This window comes from Peromyscus maniculatus, chromosome 21, assembly GCF_049852395.1.
Source record: "Peromyscus maniculatus bairdii isolate BWxNUB_F1_BW_parent chromosome 21, HU_Pman_BW_mat_3.1, whole genome shotgun sequence".
Classification (NCBI taxonomy): domain Eukaryota; kingdom Metazoa; phylum Chordata; class Mammalia; order Rodentia; family Cricetidae; genus Peromyscus; species Peromyscus maniculatus.
Window position 1 is genome coordinate 40,078,845 of NC_134872.1, and position 20,538 is coordinate 40,099,382.

General features: G+C 51.1%; 1 protein-coding gene across 5 annotated transcripts in view; it reads left to right on the forward strand.

The window, feature by feature from the left end:
* The window catches only part of Fam178b (family with sequence similarity 178 member B), a 135,030-nt gene that overhangs the window by 90,667 nt on the left and 23,825 nt on the right, over window positions 1–20,538 (forward strand). For 4 of the 5 annotated variants that reach the window (XM_042265660.2, XM_042265659.2, XM_076557486.1 and 1 more), the window contains 4 exons: window positions 1,507–1,600; window positions 1,875–2,051; window positions 2,240–2,337; window positions 19,833–19,920. In XM_042265660.2, the coding sequence (XP_042121594.2) occupies window positions 1,507–1,600; window positions 1,875–2,051; window positions 2,240–2,337; window positions 19,833–19,920 (457 nt within the window). The remainder of the gene's footprint in view (window positions 1–1,506; window positions 1,601–1,874; window positions 2,052–2,239; window positions 2,338–19,832; window positions 19,921–20,538) is intronic. The other variant, XM_076557487.1, reaches the window with a different exon arrangement.

The following is a 20,538-nucleotide window of genomic DNA, read 5'->3' on the forward strand; positions in this document are numbered from 1 at the left end:
CGTTCCTAATAGTGGAGAAGTCAGGGCGGGGGCCGCAGCAACAGCATTGGTAGAGTCCCTGCCTAGCAAGCATGAAGCCCTAGGTTCGATCCCCAGTACCACATGAACTGAACATGGTGGCACATACTTGTAATCCCAGAACTCAGGAGGTAGAGAATCAGAAATTCAGTATCATCCTCAGCTACAGAATGAGCTGGAGACTAACCTGGGATAGCTGACAAGAGAAGTGAATGAGACAGCAGAGGGGAGCTTTACCTGAAACCCAGTTAACTGGCTAATGTACATTTGGTGTGCAAGAGAATCTTTTTGTGATCTGGGAAGTTTGCAGGGCTCTCCCCTCATGCCTATACCATCCTTGCTAGGAGCAGCTCCCTGCTGGCTGTATGTGACTCTCGTCTTCAGGGAGGGGATTGCTTCACCTACCCCAATCCACCAATCTCAGCTGGTGCTTGAGTAAATCTGCCCCTCACTGGAGGGACTGGCCACTCTGGACCTGTCCATAACAACAGCCATTGGTGGGGTGTGCCGGGATCAGCCTTGTTCTGATTCTTGTCTCACTTGCTGAGGCCCCTTGTGAGTTACCATGTGGTTCTTTTAGTGAGTACCATCGTTGAACAGGCAAAGATGGCTTTTGTAGAAGATCATGGGGGGATCAGAGGTAGGACTTCCTGCTGTCGAGGTCCCAGAATGCTGAAGCTGGAGACCTCATCTGAGTGTCCAGCATGTAAGAGGCAGCCTCCCAGTGACCACCCACTCAGTGATGTTCTCTCCCCACACTCTTGTGTAGTCCATATCCACACCAAGTCGGGCTGGCCTGTGTGACTGTTAGAAATCAGTAGGAGCAATGGGATGTCATTTCAACATCGGGTTGTCAGAGGTGTACTTCCCTCCAGACACCGTGTTGGGAAGCCCCATGTGGCCAGGAAGCAGGAACCTCCCGATAGAGGGTTGCATGGATGAGCTGAGAGACAGGTTCGCAGCTTGGGCAAGCCTGCCATGAAGACAGCTCCACCCAGCATCTTGAAGATGACCTGAAGAAGCACCTCCCAGCTGGCTGTCCCTGGATCCTCGGCTCTCAGAATCTCAGTGGCATAATAAATGGGTTTTTGTGTGTGTGTGTTTGTTTATTTGTTTTTTTGATTGTTTGTTTGTTTGTTGTTGCTATTTTTGAGGCAGAGTTTCTCTGTGTAGCCCTGACTATCCTGGATCTCACATTGTAGACCAGGCTGGCCTCGAACTCAGCGATCCACCTGCCTCTGCCTTCTAACTGCTGGGATTAAAAGTGTACATCACTACCGCCCAGACATAATAAATGTTTTTAAGCCTCTACTTGGGAAAAGGGGAAGGTCTGTCCTAGCCAGTGATGACAAGACACACCTCAACAGTGGCCTTGGACAATGGGTCCTCTGAGCATTCTCTGTTCCACTGGCTCTGCCTCTTTCTTCTTGTACATCTCCTCTATCACTCCCTGTCATGTATACTGATATTGTTTCTGTTTTATGTCAGAGTACTTGAGGGTGAGGCCAGCCTGGGCTGCTGGGAACCACAGGATCCTCCCCAGGAAGTGGCCTTGGACATTAAGCTGAGCTACATCTACAGGGTGAGCCAAAGTTTCCTTTCCTGTCTGTCCCCCAAGTGTTGCAGTGTGGTTGGGCAGCATCACCAGGTGCCTATAGTGAAGCAGCTCAGCACCACTGTAGGCTCAGTGGTGGCCCTGGTGCCCATGCTACAGAAAGCCTGCAGTCCACCGTGACTGCCAGCATAGCCAAAGAGGTTCACAGACAGATGCCCTGCTGGTCTCCAGGGAACTGGTCCCACAGCCCCTGGCCTCACTCCGTGTCCCCCTGCCCCCTCCTGGTTCTCTCTCCTTCCAGTTCCTGATCCTGTGTTTCCTAGTCCAGCCGAGGTCCTACACCGATGCCAGCATCTTGGGCCTGATGGAGCTGCTGTGTCGCGCAGGCCTGGATGTAGGCTTGCGCCTGCTGCCCAAGACTGACCTCCAGCAACTCCTGCTCCTGCTCCTGGAAAACATCCAAGAGTGGCCTGAGAAGGTACCATAGCCTGGGCTCCGCACTGCAGACTGTTGTCCCTAGCATACCCTAGATGGGGAGAGCACCACTGGCAGCTTCTTCAGGGGTCCCCGGCCCTCATAATCCCCTTTGCTCCCCTAAGTCCGCCGGGTAGCAGGGCAGAGGTGAAGCCAGCTTCCTCCAGGAGCCCCGGTGCCTCTGTCCCACAGCTCCAGCCGCTGTGCTGCGCCCTCAGCTGGGTTTCCGACCACCACCACAACCTGTTGGCCCTCGTGCAGTTCTTTCTGGACGTGACGCCCCGGGCCAGGTGGGTGCTTCTCAATCCCTGCCTCCTCCCCATCCTCATCCCCATGGGGTCCTTCGAGGACCTAGACTCTTCCCCACCATTCCCAACAAACAAACGTTTGCCTAGTTTTTAAACTCTCCGGGGAGGAACTAAAAATAGAGTTCACTAATGAGTTCTTTACAAATGAAGAAAGCCTCATTTTCTTAACATGATCTTATTAGCAAAACACTGTCTTAAGCAATTAGCCTGGGCCTGCAGTGCCCGCCTTCTTTCTTTGGGGCTCCCTCCCTGTCTTTGGTTGCTGGGTTGTTGTTGTGTTTTTTTTGGTTTTTTTTTGTCAGACATCAGCTGCTCACCCCCTCTCCTCTTCCCACCACCCGCCCCTACTCCTAATTCATCACCATTTTATTTCCCACATGGCATTTCTCTGTCAGATTATCTTACTATTTATTCCCTGTTTGGACTCTCTTCCCTCCAAGGCACCTCCAGAGCAGGTGCCTTGTCAGGGTCACTGCCTTATCGCCCCAAATCTCAGCCGTGCCTGGCAGGCTGCTGGTGTTTTGTAAAATTCTTTTGAAATGATGAATGAAGTGGACAAGCAAGCTTAGCCCAGGAGAGAAGACCTGTTGGCTGGACTTGGCCTTGGCTCTTCGCCTCTCCTCATTCCTTCCGCTCACAGCTCAGAGCCACGAGGAGTGTCCTGCCCGTGCCCTTGATGCCCCTCCTTCTCACCCCACCCTGAATAGGCACTTGACAGTTGTCCTTTGTGGGTGTTCCCCCATGGCCACCTCACACCGCAGGGCCCATCAGGCAAACGTACTGGGACTGACTTGGTGGGTCAGTCATAGCTCCACTGGGTTCAGCTTCAGGCTCCTCTCTGCCCAGGCCTGACAGGGAAACTGTCCATACCCCAGTGCACCTGGTCCACTCAGCCCAGACTCCTGGGATTCCTGCCACCATCCCACAGCACATGCGCTCCAGATTGCAGGCTGGAGATGACGATCCTAGAGGCTTCTCCCCTTCACCACACCTTTCATACTTAAACCTGTGCTCACTGCCTTCCGAATTCTAAATCCTTATTGTTGGCTGCATCTTTGTGTCAGCTTCATGACAGCCATTGAGCTGTCTGGGTCATTTTAAAGCAGTCACTCCCCCACCTCACCCTACCCCCATTTGATTTCCCCAGGATACCTGGAAGGTAGCAGAGGCTGCCTTAGCTCTTCCTCTCAGCCTGACTGACACCAGCAAAGAGAGGTGGACCAGCCACTAATACATGAAGATGAATGCCCTCCCTACACTAACACTGCATATCCTCGATTTCAATTTTAAGTTGTAGTCAATCTGATGAGAAGAAAATGTCATCCCATGTTTTTATTTTCACCTCCCTGACTGCCAATGAAATGGAGCAGCTTTTCACCTCTATTGGCTGTTTGTGGTACCCTTACGGTGAATTCCTTCTGCTACTCCTTACCCATTTTTCTATCAGGTAATTTATCTTATTAACTATATTGATTTACATGTCACTTATCATATTTGGTACAGTGTATTTTCTCCTAAGATTGTAAATTGTCTTTTTTTGAAAGTTGTTTTTTAAATTTTTTTTTTTTTTTTTTTTTTTTGGTTTTTCGAGACAGGGTTTCTCTGTGTAGCTTTGCGCCTTTCCTGGAACTCACTTGGTAGCCCAGGCTGGCCTCAAACTCACAGAGATCCACCTGGCTCTGCCTCCCGAGTGCTGGGCGGTGGTGGCGCACGCCTTTAATCCCAGCACTTGGGAGGCAGAGGCAAGCAGATCTCTGTGAGTTGAAAACCAGCCTGGTCTACAAAGTCAATTCCAGGACAGCCAGAGCTACACAGAGGAACCCTGTCTTGAAAAAACAAAAACAAACAAATTTAGTTTTTATTTTATGTGTGTGGGTGTTTTTGCCTGCCTGTGTGTCTATGCACATGTGTGCCTGGTGCTCAAGGAGGCCAGAAGAGGGTGTTGGATCCCCTGGAACTGGAATTAGAGACAATTGCTGAGCTGTCATTTGAATACTGGGACTGAAACCCAGGTCCTCTGCAAGAACAGCAAGTGTTCTTAACCTCCGAGCCGTCTCTCCAGCCCTGGTTTTAATTTTTGTTACATTTACTTATTTTATGTATCTGTGTAAATAAATACATGCATGCCACAGCATGTGTGTCAAAGTCAGAGGACAGCTTATGGAAGACAGCTCTCTCCTTTCCCCGTGTGGGACCCAGGGATCACATTCAGGTCACCAGGCTTGGCAGCAAGCACCTTTCCCCAGGGATCATCTTCCTGGGCCATTTTTAAAATTGTTGTTGTTGTCATTTTGTTCTTTGAGACAAGATCCTGCAATGGATCCCAGAAATTCTAGGCTGGCCTAGAATTTGCCTCAGCCTCCTGAGTGCTGGCTGAGATGGCAGGTATGGACAACCATACCCAGCCTGTAAGTGTGTGTGTGTGTGTGTGTGTGTGTGTGTGTGTGTGTGTGTGTGTGTGTGTGTGTTTGTAGTTTCTTTCAGTAAACTGGCTTTTGCTTTTGTTTTTTCAATAATTGGGGTGGTCCATTTCTAGAGATCAAAGCTAGAGCATGACCCTGCTTAGATCAAGTGTCCTCTTGAGCTGATCTTTCAGTCCCTCAATAACAGAGTTTTAGGACAGACTTAGATTGGCAGGAACATGGTGTGGACAGTACAGAACACTGCCTGGTACTTCTGTATGATGTAATCTTTGCATCTTGAATAGGAAGGCCTTGCCTAAAACCACACTATACACATAAAAGAGCTATTCGCAGCCAGGTGGTGGTGGTGGCGGCGGGCGGCGGCGGCGGCGGCGGCGCATGCCTTTAATCCCAGCACTCTGGAGGCAGAGCCAGACGGATCTCTCTGAGTTTGTGGCCAGCCTGGTCTACAAAGGAGTTCCAGGACAGCCAGAGCTGTTACACAGAGAAACTCTGTCTTGAGAAACCAGAGGAGGAGGAGGAGGAGGAGGAGGAGGAGGAGGAGGAGGAGGAGGAGGAGGAGGAGGAGGAGGAGGAGGAGGAGGAGGAGAGGGGGGGGGGGAGGAGGAGGAGGAGGAGGAGGAGGAGGAGGAGGAGAGGAGGAGGAGGAGGAGGAGGAGGGAGGAGGAAGGAGGGAGGAGGAGGAGGAGGAGGAGGAGAAGTATTTTCTTTCAGTACTGATTATAGTAAATTCTTTTTCTGTACTTTGTGCCCAGTATCTCTTAATTCCACTCAGAATCTACTTTTCCTATATATGTGACAGATCTAACTGGAATTCCCCCACCCCCACCCCTGAAAAGGAGTGTGGATGCAATACCAATTTTTTACATTAATAATCCATCATTTCCTGTGAGACTTGAAGGTGGTGGTGTCATATCCAAATCCATGAGTGTGCTCATTCTTCCAGCCATGCTTTAGGCTGATCTGGGGAATCAGTGTCTTTGTAGCTTCTCTTTGTATTCCTAGGCCTATGACAAGTACCTCTTGAATGACAGTGAGGACAGTGGAACATCCTTCACCTGTATTTCAGACAGATGTGTCAACAGAATGCCCTAGGCCACAAGTTTGGCTGTGGAAGAGGGTTTCTCATTTGGATGAATGTTATTTATTTAGATTAGCTGGCCATGGTGGCAGACCCCTGTTATCCCAGCTCTCAGGAGGCTAAGGCAAAAAGATCTTGAGTTCAAGGTAAACCCAGCCTACATAATGAGATCTTGCCCACCCCAACCCCCAAAAAAGGCAGGCATAGTAGTCTATAACCTGAGTGCTGGAGACGTTGAGGCAAAGGACTCTTGAATTGGAAAGGTAGCTTGAGCTACATAATGAATTCCAGGCCAGTCTAAACTATATTGTGATACTGTGTCAAAAGAAGAGGAGGGAAAGGGAGGGGAGGGGAGGCAGGGGCTGAGTGAAGAGATGGTTCAGCAGGTACAGTCCTGCTGTACAGTCATGAGAACCTGAGTTTGGATGCCCAGCCCCCATGTAAAAGTCAGGTGTGGCCACACACAACGGCTGTAATCTCAGCCCTGGGAGGCAGAAATAGAGGCAGGAGGGTCTCAGATGTTTGCCCAGTCAGCCTAGCTAGGCAAACTGTCAAGCTCCAGATTCGGTCAGAGACTATCCTGGTTAGGTTTTTGTCAACTTGACACAGGCTAGAGTCACCTGGGAAGAGGAACCTCAATGAAGAAAATGCCCCCATGAGGTTGGCCTGTAGGCAGGTCTGTGCAGCATTTTCTTAATTGATGACTTGTATGGGTGGGCCCAGTGCACTGTGGGCAGTACTATCCCTGGGCAGGTGGACCTGGATGGTATAAGAAAGCCTGCTGAGCAAACCTCAATAGCGAGTCAGATAGCATTGTTCGCCATGGTCTCTGCTTTAGTCATTGCCTCCAGGTTTCTGCCTGAGTTCCTGCCATGACTGCCCTTCATGACAGACTATGATTTGGAAGCTGAAATAAACGTTTTCCTCCCCCAAGTTGCTTTTGGTCTATCACAGCAATAGAAACCTAATAAGACAGAGAACTTTTCTCTAAATATAAGGCAAAGAGCAACTAAGGAAGATATCCAGTGTTGATCTCTGGATTCCATATGCATATGTGGGCACACGTGTATTCACATACAACAATAATAGTAATATTTTTTAAAGAAATGTTATTTTACTTATTTTCTAAATAGAGCATTCAAGTAGTACCAAGTTTAGAAGGTACCAAGGAGCGAGTAGCTAGGAATAACATGTCCCAGACACACGCCACCTGCCACCTCCAGTCTCAATGCTCATGTGTGCACAGCTCCCTGCAGGTTCTTCACTCCTGTGTGTGTACAGCTCCCTGCAGGTTCTTCACTCCTGTGTGTGTGTGCCTGGCTCCCTGCAGGTTCTTCACTCCTGTGTGTGTGTGCACAGCTCCCTGCAGGTTCTTCACTCCTGTGTGTGCAGAGGCTCCCTGCAGGTTCTTCACTCCTGTGTGTGCCTGGCTCCCTGCAGGTTCTTCACTCCCGTGTGTGCACAGCTCCCTGCAGGTTCTTCACTCCTGTGTGTGCACAGCTCCCTGCAGGTTCTTCACTCCCGTGTGTGCACAGCTCCCTGCAGGTTCTTCACTCCCGTGTGTGCCTGGCTCCCTGCAGGTTCTTCACTCCCGTGTGTGCCTGGCTCCCTGCAGGTTCTTCACTCCTGTGTGTGTGTGCACAGCTCCCTGCAGGTTCTTCACTCCTGTGTGTGCACAGCTCCCTGCAGGTTCTTCACTCCTGTGTGTGCCTGGCTCCCTGCAGGTTCTTCACTCCTGTGTGTGCCTGGCTCCCTGCAGGTTCTTCACTCCTGTGTGTGCCTGGCTCCCTGCAGGTTCTTCACTCCTGTGTGTGCCTGGCTCCCTGCAGGTTCTTCACTCCTGTGTGTGCCTGGCTCCCTGCAGGTTCTTCACTCCTGTGTGTGCCTGGCTCCCTGCAGGTTCTTCACTCCTGTGTGTGCCTGGCTCCCTGCAGGTTCTTCACTCCTGTGTGTGTGCCTGGCTCCCTGCAGGTTCTTCACTCCTGTGTGTGCACAGCTCCCTGCAGGTTCTTCACTCCTGTGTGTGCCTGGCTTCCTGCAGGTTCTTCACTCCTGTGTATGCACAGCTCCCTGCAGGTTCTTCACTCCCGTGTGCACACAGCTCCCTGCAGGTTCTTCACTCCCGTGTGTGCACAGCTCCTGCAGGTTCTTCACTCCTGTGTGTGCACAGCTCCCTGCAGGTTCTTCACTCCCGTGTGCACACAGCTCCCTGCAGGTTCTTCACTCCTGTGTGTGTGTGTGCACAGGCTCCCTGCAGGTTCTTTCACTTCGAGGTATGTTTTGGCAGTCCTTCCAAATCGGCTCATAAAGAGCTTCTTCTTCTTTCTCACATCTTGCTGTGGGTTTTTAGTTAGGGCAGCAATGGTGGTAACACAGGAGCTTGCTGGCTGCCTGGCTCTGCCCTTGCTGGGGCAGCCTCACTGGGCTCAGTGCCCAGACTGACCCTAGGAAGAAGGGTTGTTGTGTAGAAGCTGTCACACTCTGAATCTGCTTGACTGGTTAAGGACAAAGCAAGAACTCCCACTGACGTCCACGTCCATGGATGCGTGTGGTGCATTCAGCACTCCTGCCTTGACCAAGACTTCAGAGGACGCTCCACAGTATATGGAAGTGCCTAACTTAATTAACCATGACAAATGAAAAGAACTGTAAAGCAAGCACCTGAAGTGGAGCTAATGGAAAGAGGGGGTTCTTGAAGGGATATCAGCATGGGGAAGGTGACCCTACGTGGATGGGCCACAGAATTGTTGAAAAGAACAGCACACTGTTCTGCCTTCAGCTAGGCTCTCTAGTGTGTGCTCTTGTGTGGGGCCAACCCCTGCTGCCACTGGAAGGAGCCCCGTCAGGAAGATGAAGGAGGGCATGGGCGCATTTCTCTGCTGAACATAAATGTTCCCAGGCTCCAGGGACCTGCCTCCTTCACCGCCTGTGACTGTTTATTAAACATCCTAGGCATGCTGCCGCACTGTGGCCTTCAGAGGAGAGGGAGAAATCAGACCCACTTAGACTGCCTGGTCCAGTGGAGGTGTGGATGAAGGTTTACTAAAACATGTCACAAAACCCACCCTGACAAAGACCCAGAGCTCTTCCCCTGGCAGACCAGCACAGAGCTAAAAGAAGCTTCTCGCCCATGTTGACAAGATGTGAGGAGACAGGCCCCGCCCTCAGGTTCACAGGGCAGGTTTGCTCCATGCGTCCTCAGGAGGGCCAAGTAGCAGAATCAAGTAGACTTCAAAATGTGCCAACTTGGGCTGGAGAGATGGCTCAGTAGTTAAGAGCTCAGACACCTGCAGAGGACCTGACTTCAGTTCCCAGAACTCGCTTCACAACCACCTGTGACTCAGCTCCAGGAGTATGTTGACTCTGAAGCCCCAGCACTGTACACAAATCCACACACAGACATACACATACACACACATAATACAGAATAAACTTGGCCAGGAGCTGGAAGCACATGCATTTAATCCCAGGACTGGGGAAGCAGTGACGGGCAGTTTGAGGCCAACCTGGTCTATAGAGTGAGTACCAGGCCATCGAGGGCTATATATCCTGTCTCAAAACAAAACAAGAAAGCTAGAAAAGAGGCTAGGGATATGGCCCAGTGGGTAGAACGCTCCCTCTGTATGCATGAAGACCTGGGGTTCCATCCCCAGTGGTGGTTTGGGGGGAGGCAGTGGAAGAAAGAGTAGTGAAATAATGCTAACTGGGGAAAATAGGCTACAATGCTATAAAACTTTGGGTAACCTGAGGGTGGTAGAACTAGTCTATATGACCCCAGCACTTCAGAGGCTAAGGCAGAAGTTCAAGGCCACCTGGGCTTCATGAAACCCTTTCTCAAAAAGTAAAACAAAGCAAAAAACAGAGTAGTTGTGATATCACACACCTGTAATTCTAGCACTTACAAAGTGCAGGGAGGATAGTTCTGGGCTAACCTTTGCTACCTAGTGAGTTTGAAGCAAACCTGGGCTACATGAGACCTTGTCTCTAATTAGCAAGCAAAGAACAAAAACAAAATTATCTGTAAAATGTTATGCCAGCACTGTTGGAGGGGACAGATCTCAGGGTATTGGGATCAGCGTAAGCATAAGTACCTTTACCTTTCGGGCTCATCTCTTCCAAATGTGATGGCTCTTTCTCCGACAGCCCTGTTTACAGAATCACTTTTGTTGCATGAATTTTTTTCTCTTCATTTCATTTATACTTATTTTGTGTGTGTGTGTGTGTGTGTGTGTGTGTGTGTGTGTGTGTATGCGCGCGTGTGCGCACGCTCTTACGTGTGCACAGGTACCACAGTACACACATGGAGGCTTGAGGACAACTTGAGGAGTCCTCTCCTTACACCTGTAGGCTCTGAGGCTCTAACTCAAACACACGTCTTTAGTCCCAGCACTCGGGAGGCAGAGGCAGGTAGATCTCTGTGAGTGAGTGTCCTTTTTGTCTAGCAGGAGATGCCCACTCTCAATCATGGTAGTCTCTGCCCACCTGTCACCGCCTTAGAGACCCCTCCCTACTCAAGGGACCTTACTTGTTTTTATGTCCCTGCAGCTGAAATGAGGTTGTTCCTATGTTAACTGTCCTCTCTTCCTACAGAGTGGCAGCAACCTGCCTGGAGGGCTGTCTTGTCTCCTCTAGAATGTGAAGAATGTTCTGTAAAATACTGGGAATAAGTGAATGCCATTTGTTTTTCTTTCTTTCTTTCTTTCTTTCTTTTTTTTTCTTTTTTTTTTTTTTTTGGTTTTTTGAGACAGGGTTTCTCTGTGTAGCTTTGCGCCTTTCCTGGAACTCACTTGGTAGCCCAGGCTGGCCTCAAACTCACAGAGATCCGCCTGCCTTTGCCTCCCGGAGTGCTGGGATTAAAAGCATGTGCCACCACCACCCGGCTGCCATTTGTTTTTCTTATCTCTGCTGTGGTGCTGTGTACTTTTGTTTGTTTGTTTATTCATTTGTTTTTATGGAATTGAGAGAGTTCCTCAAATTTGACCATCCTTCCTGTGCTGGTGAAAATTCTTTATTGCGTCTCCCTAGGCTGGAGGGACTATGCCTTTGTCCCAGCTCCCAAGAGTTAGATCCAAAGGGCTGTGCTGGCGCACACCTTTAATCCCACTACTCGGAGGCAGAGGCAGGCAGATCTCTGAGTTCCCGGCCAGCCTGGTCTACAGAATAAGATCCAGGACAGCCAGGTCTACACAGAGAAACCCTGTCTCGGTGTGTTGTGGGGCGGGGAGGTTAGATCCAAGCTAAACCAATTGGATGCTCCTGAGGAAGGAACCCTAGGTACAGCAGCCCCATGGAGGCTATTCCTGAACCAGGTTCTTCCCTGGACCACTGCTGCCTGTTGTCTGTTGGCCCCGTTAATTCTGGATCTTCCTTCCCCCATATCCTCTCAGCATCTTTTCAGTTTGAAGTGATCGACCAAGGACGTTCAGTCTCCTTGATCCCCGAAGGAGTTAGCGGATGAAGAAATGCAGGCAGCCTGGAGGCTGGTTTGAATATTGGGATCAAAGCAGGGACATGTGCAGGTGCCCCGGGAGCTTTCCCTGGACCCTCCTCCTTCGGTCTGCGCTCCTGCTGATTGTCTGAGGCAGGACCAGAGGGCCCGCCTCGGCTGCTCTCAGCTCCACATAGCGTGCAGGCTCTAAATCAGTTCCTGTACCTCTTGCCCACTGTTCAATCCCTTCCTACTTCTGCTTTAGCCTTATGGTTAGGTTTCAAACCTGGGACAAACAGCTGAGCTGCCTATTTACCACATCAAAGCAGACTTTGGCCTCCAGGTTCTCCCTGCATCCTTCAGTCCCTACCTCTTACAGGGTCCTCCTGGCTGACCTACCCCACCCCCTGCCCTGAACTCTCCAGCCCAGCAGCCTGGCCTTCCCTTCCCTATATACGCCAATCATGTTGGTTCCCTGGCCTTTTTTCATCTGCTCTGGACCCCCTGGCAGCTGCACTGGTTGCCCTCTCTCTCCTCCCCGTCTCCTCAGTCTGGTTATGCGCACTCTGGACTCTCCCAGACGCGTCTGCCTCTGGCTGTGCTCTCCCACATATCTACAGTCAGCCTTCTCCACCGCCATACATACCTAGGAGCAGTCATGTTTCCTTTCCTTTTTATTTTTATTTGGTTATTCATTTACCTGCCCTAAAACTGAGTGACCTCATGAAATGGAGCCCCTGACCCCTGCAGGCTTCCACTCGGGGTGGCAGGTCAGCCTCCCCAGGCTCCCAGCAGATTCCAAAGCTGTGGATGGAGCTTCTCCACTCCTGACACACAGCGGTGTCTCTCCCCTCCGACCCCTCCAACTTCACCTCTTTCCTTCCCACCAGACCCCTAATTCTAGATCCTGACACTGTGTCTTTTCTGGCTAAGGCCTATCCTCCAGCGCCCTCCAGTTCTCCTGGAGAATCTGGCCGTCTTCTTTTCTGCTCTGGAGTATCATCCATCCACCACTGTGCAAGAATGTGACTTTCCTTCCAGTACACTATAGACCCTCCTTTGCTGAAAATCCTTTCAGAGGGCGTGGGCCCAGCAGTTAACACCACGTGCGGCTCTCGGCTCTCACAGAGGGACCTAGGTTTGGTGTCCCAGCTCACAGCTACCTGTAACTCCAGTGTCGGTATCGGAGATATTCTGACCCCTCAGGACTAAGCACACACGTGGTGCACATACATAAATGCAGGCCTAACACATACACAGACATTTTAAAAAACCTTACCCTCGGCATACCATCCAAGCAGCCCAGCCTAATGATCAGGGCCTTTGTGCTTACGGTCCCATACCTCCTCTCCCAAACTCCTTTCTGTGACCCCCAACCCCTCCCATGCACTCCCACATATCTGCCATATCCTAAAATCTTGCAGCCATCTGAACTCCTGCTGAGCATCTGCTTCAGAGTGTCCTGGAGAAGCTCCCTTCCTTCCCCTTCTCTTCACCTGACTGACTGACTCAGACTGACATTCCTCACACCTTGGGGGGGTGGGGGTGGGGCACAGTTAGCTGGCTTTGTTGAGCCTTGGGCTAGGGGAATGAGAAGGACCGCCGGCCACCGGTGTTTGTGCCCTCTGAGGCTGGGTGAGCACCTCAGGGCACACAGAAGCAGTGGAGTGTTGAGCTGCTTAGGTTTGAAAGATAGGGAAGGAACTGGAAAGCCGAGCACAGAGCACGAGTAGCCTGGGTCAGAGACAGGACTAGGAGGGCTGCGCCTGCGCAGCTGGCTGTGCGTGAGGGGTGCTGTTTGGGGCTGATAGTGCAGCTTCCACACTTCAGCCTTCGTATTTCACTGCTGTCTTCTCCGTGGGGAGAAGAATGTTTTATATATGGAATCAAGTGGTTGGAGGGAGCTGAAGTCTCAGTGTGGAAGTGACACATGACAGCTCTGACAGTGTGGAGTGAGTCATCTCCTCTGCTCTCCCGCAACAGGAGAGTGTGTGTGTGTGTGTGTGTGTGTGTGTGTGTGTGTGTGTGTGTGTATGTGTGCGCACGTGCGCATGCAGGTGGGGTGTCCCGGCCCTTCGTTGGGAGGTTCTGAGAGGCAAGCCCCCTTAACATCATTCCTAGGAATGGTGGGTGAGTCTATGCTTAGGAAAGGACACCCTGGTGTCTAGGTGTCCTCAGAACAAATCCTACTGCCCCAGCTTCCGGAGGGGACCGGGGAATGCTTGTCTGGAGATTCCTGGGGCATTTGATAAAGCTGTCATCTCGTCCTGGGGACAACATAGAAACACAAGCCGATGAGCCCACCTGCAGGGCAGCCTCCTGTGGCCACCTAGTTCACGACCTTTACTAAAGGGTCGTCTGGAGGGAGCAAAACCAATGTCTTGAATGAGGCGATTAGTGGAACAATGGTTAGATTCATAGACAACATGAATATAACCGACAGCAAATTGAAGATTCCAGAAGATCTCAGCCGACCATAATGAAGGGCTGAGTTGGAAAGAGAGGCCCCTGCTGCACCATTAAGAACAGGGTCTGAGAAATTGTTTGACAGGAAGACGTGAAAAAAAGAAAAAGACTTGGGTTCAGTCTGTTGCCTGCTTTGAGCCCCTTGGGTTCCCTGAGCAGAGTGGCTCACTCGACAAGGAACACAGACAGCCCAGCGCCTTCCAGGGACACAGTGGTCAAAAAGATGGAAAAAGGAGGCAGTCGGGCCTTTGGGAGACAGCCATCTGAGTACAGCAAAGGCTTTCAAGGATGGGCACGGCCCTACCCGCCAGACGGCTCCCAGAGCACAGACTCCAGAAACCTGGTCAGAGTCCCAGAAGGGCAGATTTTTGGCAAAATGTAGGAAGAACTTCTTTTGTCTATCCAGTGAATGGGCTGGACCAGCTTGGCAGGCAGATGTTGCATTTCTGTGACGGAAATGATCACGTGGGGGGGGGGGGGGAAGGGCCACAGCTTTAAATGATGACTGTGAGTCCAGGAGCAGTAGGCAAGAGGTCAGGCTTTGCCTTAGGTGTCCATTGCATATAGGTGCCATTTTGTTTACTTGTGCATGAAGAAAAGGACATGTATCATACATAGGTGAGTGCTCAAGGACTTGCAGAGGATCTTGAGTTTGCCATCTGTGAACTACCTACCACTCAGTATCTGGACAGAACGTCACCTGGTTTCCAGAAATCTCCTTAGAACCCCCCCCCCCCCCCGCACCCCCCGGTCATTCCTTCTGCAAAGGAAACCACTTTCCTGGTGATCTTTCATCTGACTGTTTCTGAACTCTGCTGGAGATGGGCCCGTGCAGCAGGCTCCTGGGCTCACACACATCGTGGAGAACAGCGTGTGTGTGATGTGAGTGGTTGTAGCCTCGTCTTGCTGTGTGGCCATCTGGTGTCCAGATCAATGGTCAACATGTCCCTCTCTTTCAGTCCACACTGTGCATGCCGCTCCTCCTCCTCCTCCTCCTCCTCCACCTCCTCCTCCTCCTCCCCCCCCTCTACCTCTTCCACATGATTGTACAACACAAGTGGATAACCAGACTGCGTGGTGGCCATGGCTTGCAGATGCAGGCAGAATGGAAGCGGAGGTATTAGGAAAGAGTCCACAAACTGCTGAGCCCAAACCCTGGTGCTTCCTGCCTGGAGAGCACACACTTACATTCAAGATAATTCCCACAGGGCAGTGTGGCGCATGCCTTTAATCCCAGCACTCAGAAGGCAGAGGCAGGTGGATCTCTTGAGTTCAAGGCCAGCCTGGTTTACAGAGTGAGTTCCAGGACAGCCAGCGCTACACAGAGAAACCCTGTCTCAAAAAAAAAAAAAAAAAAAAAAAAAAAAAACTGAGCCTCTCTCTCTCACCTTGCATACAGGAGAGGGAATTCAAAGGGATGAAAAGGCCTTGAAAAAGCAAAAACAATATCAGAAAAAGATGATTCCCATCAGGGACCAAGGAACCAGTGGTCGGACAGGTGTCTGTAGCTCTGGAGATGTAGGCCACGCCAGACACCATGCAGCAAGGTGTCGGGCAGCATTTCCATAGAGGAACAGGCCAAGGCTGCTGCATCCTGGGCTGCCCTGGACCCATTGGAAAAGGCAGCTCACGCCTTTGGCCAGATGCCTGGTAGCCTTTTAGGGCAGTTCAGCCTCAGCAGGGCCTGGTTCCCTTCTGAGGGAGTGAAGACAGAGCACTGTGGGGTGGCGGGCGGGCGGGATGCTGGCCTGGCCTGTGGATGCTGTCCTAACAACATTCCAGTGGGACACTGCCTTCCTGGATGCTCCTGCAGCGGCCAGTCCCTTGTGAGAACTGCCCAGACAGCAGAGTACCTGAATCCTCTGCCCTAGGTTTAGAAAAGAACATTGTTCCTAATTTCCTAGTGCCTTGGGTGCCTCTGTGTGCCGATCCAGTGTCCTGGTCTTACAGAGGCCCCTTGGAGGTAGGCGGGACAGAGCCCAACACTGGCCTGGCCTGGTCTGGCCTGAGCACTGTGCTGGAACCTATTGCCTTATATGACACTGCGGGGAGGGCGCCAGTGCCTTCTGCATCTTCCTTTGCCTGCCTGGTTTGAGTTCTGGAAAAGCTTTGCCAGGTGGGGTGAGGCAGTTTCTGTGGACAAAAGCGCCCACAGTCTGGGCAGGGCTCTCTGCTTGCCCCCTGCACAGCTGGGGTGGTATTTTGGGTGGGTCGCCTCTGCTTTTTCCCTTCCAAACTCTCCATCTGTCCAATTCAAAAGTGGCCCCCTGTCCCTGTTTCTCAGTGGGACTGAGAATTGAGGAAGGAGAGTCAGGAAGACTGTGGGCAGCAGACAGACAGACAGGCAGTGCCAGCGTGGGGGGCTCGACTCTTAGATGTGGGCTCCTTACATCCACTCACCCCCTCAATAGTCTGCTGTTTGGTTGTTTTTGTTTTGTTTTATTTTAGTTTGGTGTTTTGTTTTTTTTGTTTTTTGTTTTTTGTTTTGTTTTTTAGATTGCAGCCCTGGTGTGACCCCCACCACACCCCACACACTCACCCACCTCTTCCCTTCTGGATCGGCCCCCAGTGCTGCTCTGAGGCCTGCCAGCTCTGGCCCTCTCTCTCCCGGGCCGGCCCCTCCCCACCCGCTGTGGGCCGTGGTGTGGGGGGGATTAATGAAGCCCAGATGCCGGCCTCCCGACTCTGGCAGTAAGGTTTGTAGCACAGCAGCGGCAGCTTGGAGGAGCCATTTACCTCCCACTGTGTCTGGGCCCAGCTGCTGCCGGATCCTAGACCCCAGGAACAGCTGGAAAACAGGTCCCAGCTACAGGCGGGCCACAGAGGGTCGGGTACGTGATGAGGAGGAAGCTGGCGTTCAGGCAGGACCTAGAGCGGGGGCCGTGGAGGAGCAGAGACGGAGCTTCTGACTCAACTTTCTATGGCTCAGCTCAGATGGTAGCTGCCTGTCGTCAACTCTCTAGAGCTCACTCTGGCTCTCAGAGTACTGGGGAAGCTGTGGGAGCCCCCAGCATACCCTGCAAAAAGAGATCAAGGCTAAAACCAGGCAGAATTCTGTCTTCCCAGTCAAAAATGGAGGACGGCTGGTTTCCTCTTCACTTGCCAGATGCAGTACAAATACAACCGTAACACAGCGTTTTGGTTTTTTAAGATTTATTTATTATGTATACAGTGGTCTGCCTGCATTTATGTCTGCAGGCCAGAAGAAGGCATTAGATCTCATTATAGATGGTTGTGAGCCACCATGTGGGTGCTGGGAATTGAACTCAGGTCCTCTGGAAGAACAGCCAGTGCTCTTAACCGCTGAGCCATCTCTCCAGCCCCACAGCAGTCTTTTAAAACACAAAGAAAAACAGGTTCTTTCTTTATCTGAAATTTGTGCTTAACAGGACATCCTATATTTTAATTTGCTAAATCCGACAAACCGAAGTCCCCCTCCAGCTGAATCTCTTTAGTATGACAGCTTTCCTGAACTACAGTGTACAAACAGACCATTGAGCATGTCTCAGTGGAGTTTTCCCGAGTCAAAAACGTGAAACTAACACCCAGATTGGGAGAGAGAGGACAACGTGGGCATACCCCAGGGTCACCAGGACCTCTACCTCCAGGAGTCCATTTCAGACTTGATGATCATGAATTCTCACACTGACTTCCGTTTGTAGCAGAGTCAAGACAACTTGTGGAAGTAGTTGTGTAGATAGAGTTCAGTTTGCTTCTGGGGCACTTCGGCTGTGAGTCCCTCTCTTTTTTTTTTTTTTTTTTTTTTGGTTTTTCGAGACAAGGTTTCTCTGTGTAGCTTTGCGCCTTTCCTGGAGCTCACTTGGTAGCCCAGGCTGGCCTCGAACTCACAGAGATCCGCCTGGCTCTGCCTCCCGAGTGCTGGGATTAAAGGCGTGCGCCACCACCGCCCGGCTAAGTCCCTCTCTTGAACCTGTGCACATGGGAGCAGGACTTGACTTCAGAATCGCGGTCTAAATGTGTGCATGTCCTCGGTAAATCTCTTGTTTTCCAAAGGGGTCGTGTCCCTTCCTGTCAGCTCTGTGAGCACATTATGGTCCCCTCTCTCTGAGTGGCCATTTGTCCTCCCCCCCATAGCCCTTCAGATGTGTGCCGCCACCACCTGCTGCTCTTCTTTTAAATTAAGAACCCCCTGCTTCGCTGATTCTTTTTGACTCTTCCTTAAGAAACATCAACAGAGCCTGCAGAGCTCAGACCCTGTGTCCGATCCCAGTCTTCTCAGCTTGGTGGAGGCCTGCCTCAGCACTCCATCACTAAGGCAGGTGTGGCCCTGGGAACGTTGCTCTGGAGCCGACAGTACCAACTGAAGTGGCCAGGCTTCCTCCTCAAGGAAGCCTTCCCTAGCACCTGCCCTGTCCACATCTGGTCTTTCTGGTCCCCGTGTCTTTTCCAGGGATGCGGCTGAGGGCCCCTGTCGGAGGAGGGCCTTCCAACAGTACTGTTACCTGCGAGCATTTCTCCTCTAAAAGCCCAATCCCAGACACATTTTCCATCACACTTCACTTCTAGGCCTTTCATAGCTTTCTCTTTCTCTCTTCATTTTACTCCCTGGCACGGTTCAAGACAGCGGCATCCGAAGCCCAACTGGGTTCCCTCCTGAGTGGGTTACTTAGCACTGGGTGGTGGCCACAAGTCCCTCCAGAAGAGATAGGAATGAAACTCTGGCTGGGCAGTGGCCTTTAATCCCAACACTGGGGAGCCAGAGGCAGGCAATCTCTGTGAGTTCAAGGCCAGCCTGGTCTACAGAGTTCCAAGACAGCCATGGCTGTTACACAGAGAAACCTCAACAAGAGAATGAAACTCTGTGGCATGGCACCTGTGTGGCATGCATAAGGCTTGTCAAAATAAATAAATGTATAAGTAAATAATCCCAGTCAAGGGCTGACTACCACCCGGAGACCAATGTGTGGACATACGTGGAAGGACATGTTGCAATCTCCCCAGCGAGGCTCAGGTGATTAATTAGAGTTTGACCTGCAAGGAGTTTGTCCTGTCACCTGGTCTCAAAGGTCCTAGGGGACAACTCTCAGCCCCACCCTCTGGTTTCCTCCTTCCTCTGTTCCTCACTCTCCCAAGTGCTTAAGGGACCCAGGCGTTAACATCCGAAGCCCCGCTGGGGTCTTCTTTCCTGACTAGAGGACGGCTCAGTCCTGAGTCAGCACTGACTAAGTATTGCCTTATGGCTGGCCTCAGACACCCAGCTCGGCTGACTGAAGCAGGAGGCCTGTGCTGGCTCACAAGCAGCTCAGGGAGCGAATGGTCTAGAAACGGGCTGGTGGCTCCAGGCATTCCTGGGGCGCTGTCTCCCTTGTTCTCTTTACTACCCCATGAAGTCGGTCCCACTGGGAGACAGAAGAACAACCAGCACTATAAGGTGACCAGCTGTCACATTAGCTACCCCCACAGGGAAGTTATTTATACTCTCTTAGTTGTCCAAGACCCAAGGGCTGCTTGGGTGGTTGAGTAGTTCTCAGGTGTATCCGGGAGCCTGGATCTGGTCAGGATGGTAGGAGGGGGATCCCAAAGGAAAGTTCTCCAAATAGTGGGTGAAAACAAAAAACAAACAAACAAAAAACAATGAAGCCTGGTCTCAAGGGGCCAATCACCCACCCTGCGTGAAGTCCTTTGAAACTTGAGAGTCAGTGTATTGGGCAGGACAAAGAGAACAGAGAAGGGAAGGTGTTTTCTCCAGGTTGCTTTCCCCCTCTATCTGCATGTTTTATTCTCCTCAGTTGTTTTATCCCTTCCATCACCACATTCTTCTTCTCAGATTATTCCTTTTTAAGTAGGTTCGGTCCCCAGGGTCTCCTGCATGCTATGCTCTGCCACTGAGCCACACCTGGTTTTGTCTTTGTACGTATTTGTTACGCAAAGGTAGGAATGTTGGTCCAATTTTGAGTAGACCTTCCTTTCACCCATACAGATCTACAGATACATGCAGATCTGAGGGGTTACAGCTCCAAAGAAAAATGTACTATCCTTGCTTTTTGGAGAGCTTGTCTTCCCCATTCTTTCCAGAACGTTCGCCTACCCCACTCAGACTCTTGCTCTTCTCTCCCAGGCAGCTTCGCAGCCAACTGAGCCTCACAGTTATTGCCCGGATGCTGGATCAGCAAGAGGCACTTCCTCTCTCGGGGGAGAAAACCCAGGTGAGTCTGCCTCAGCAGGACCAGGAAGGCTTCTGGGGGGCCATGACCCCTCTCCCCATAACTTGTTTACACCTGAGGTGTAATCAGAGCGACCATCCCCAGACCTGAGCTGGATTTAAATGTTTTACTCAGATTTTCCTTTGGTTCCACAGTTCTGGGGCCAGGGGCATAGTTCACTTACCTAGCATGTGTGAGGCCCTGGGGTCTGTTATCAGCATAGTGAGGAAGCAGTGGTAGCAGCCGGTGTTTCCATCTGCAGGGGAGGATGAGACAGGAAGACTGAGCCTAGGGTTTAAGAGACCATCCTGGGCAAGGCCCGTGTGCCAGCTCACTCCTTACAACAGTTTGAATCCTCCACTCTAAAAAGTAGTAGTTTGTCTACCTACCCTGCCCTAGGCACTAGGGATGGACCTGATCTATGAACGTGGAGCCTGCATTACAGCTTATGAACTATGGTAAAATACACATAACATAAAATTTATTATTTCAACTTTCTTTCTTTCTTTCTTTCTTTCTTTCTTTCTTTCTTTCTTTCTTTTTTTTTTTTTTTTTTTTTTGGCCAGGGTTTTGTTTTGTTTTGTGACAGTCTCCCCGATCCTCCTGCCTCAGCTTCCAGAG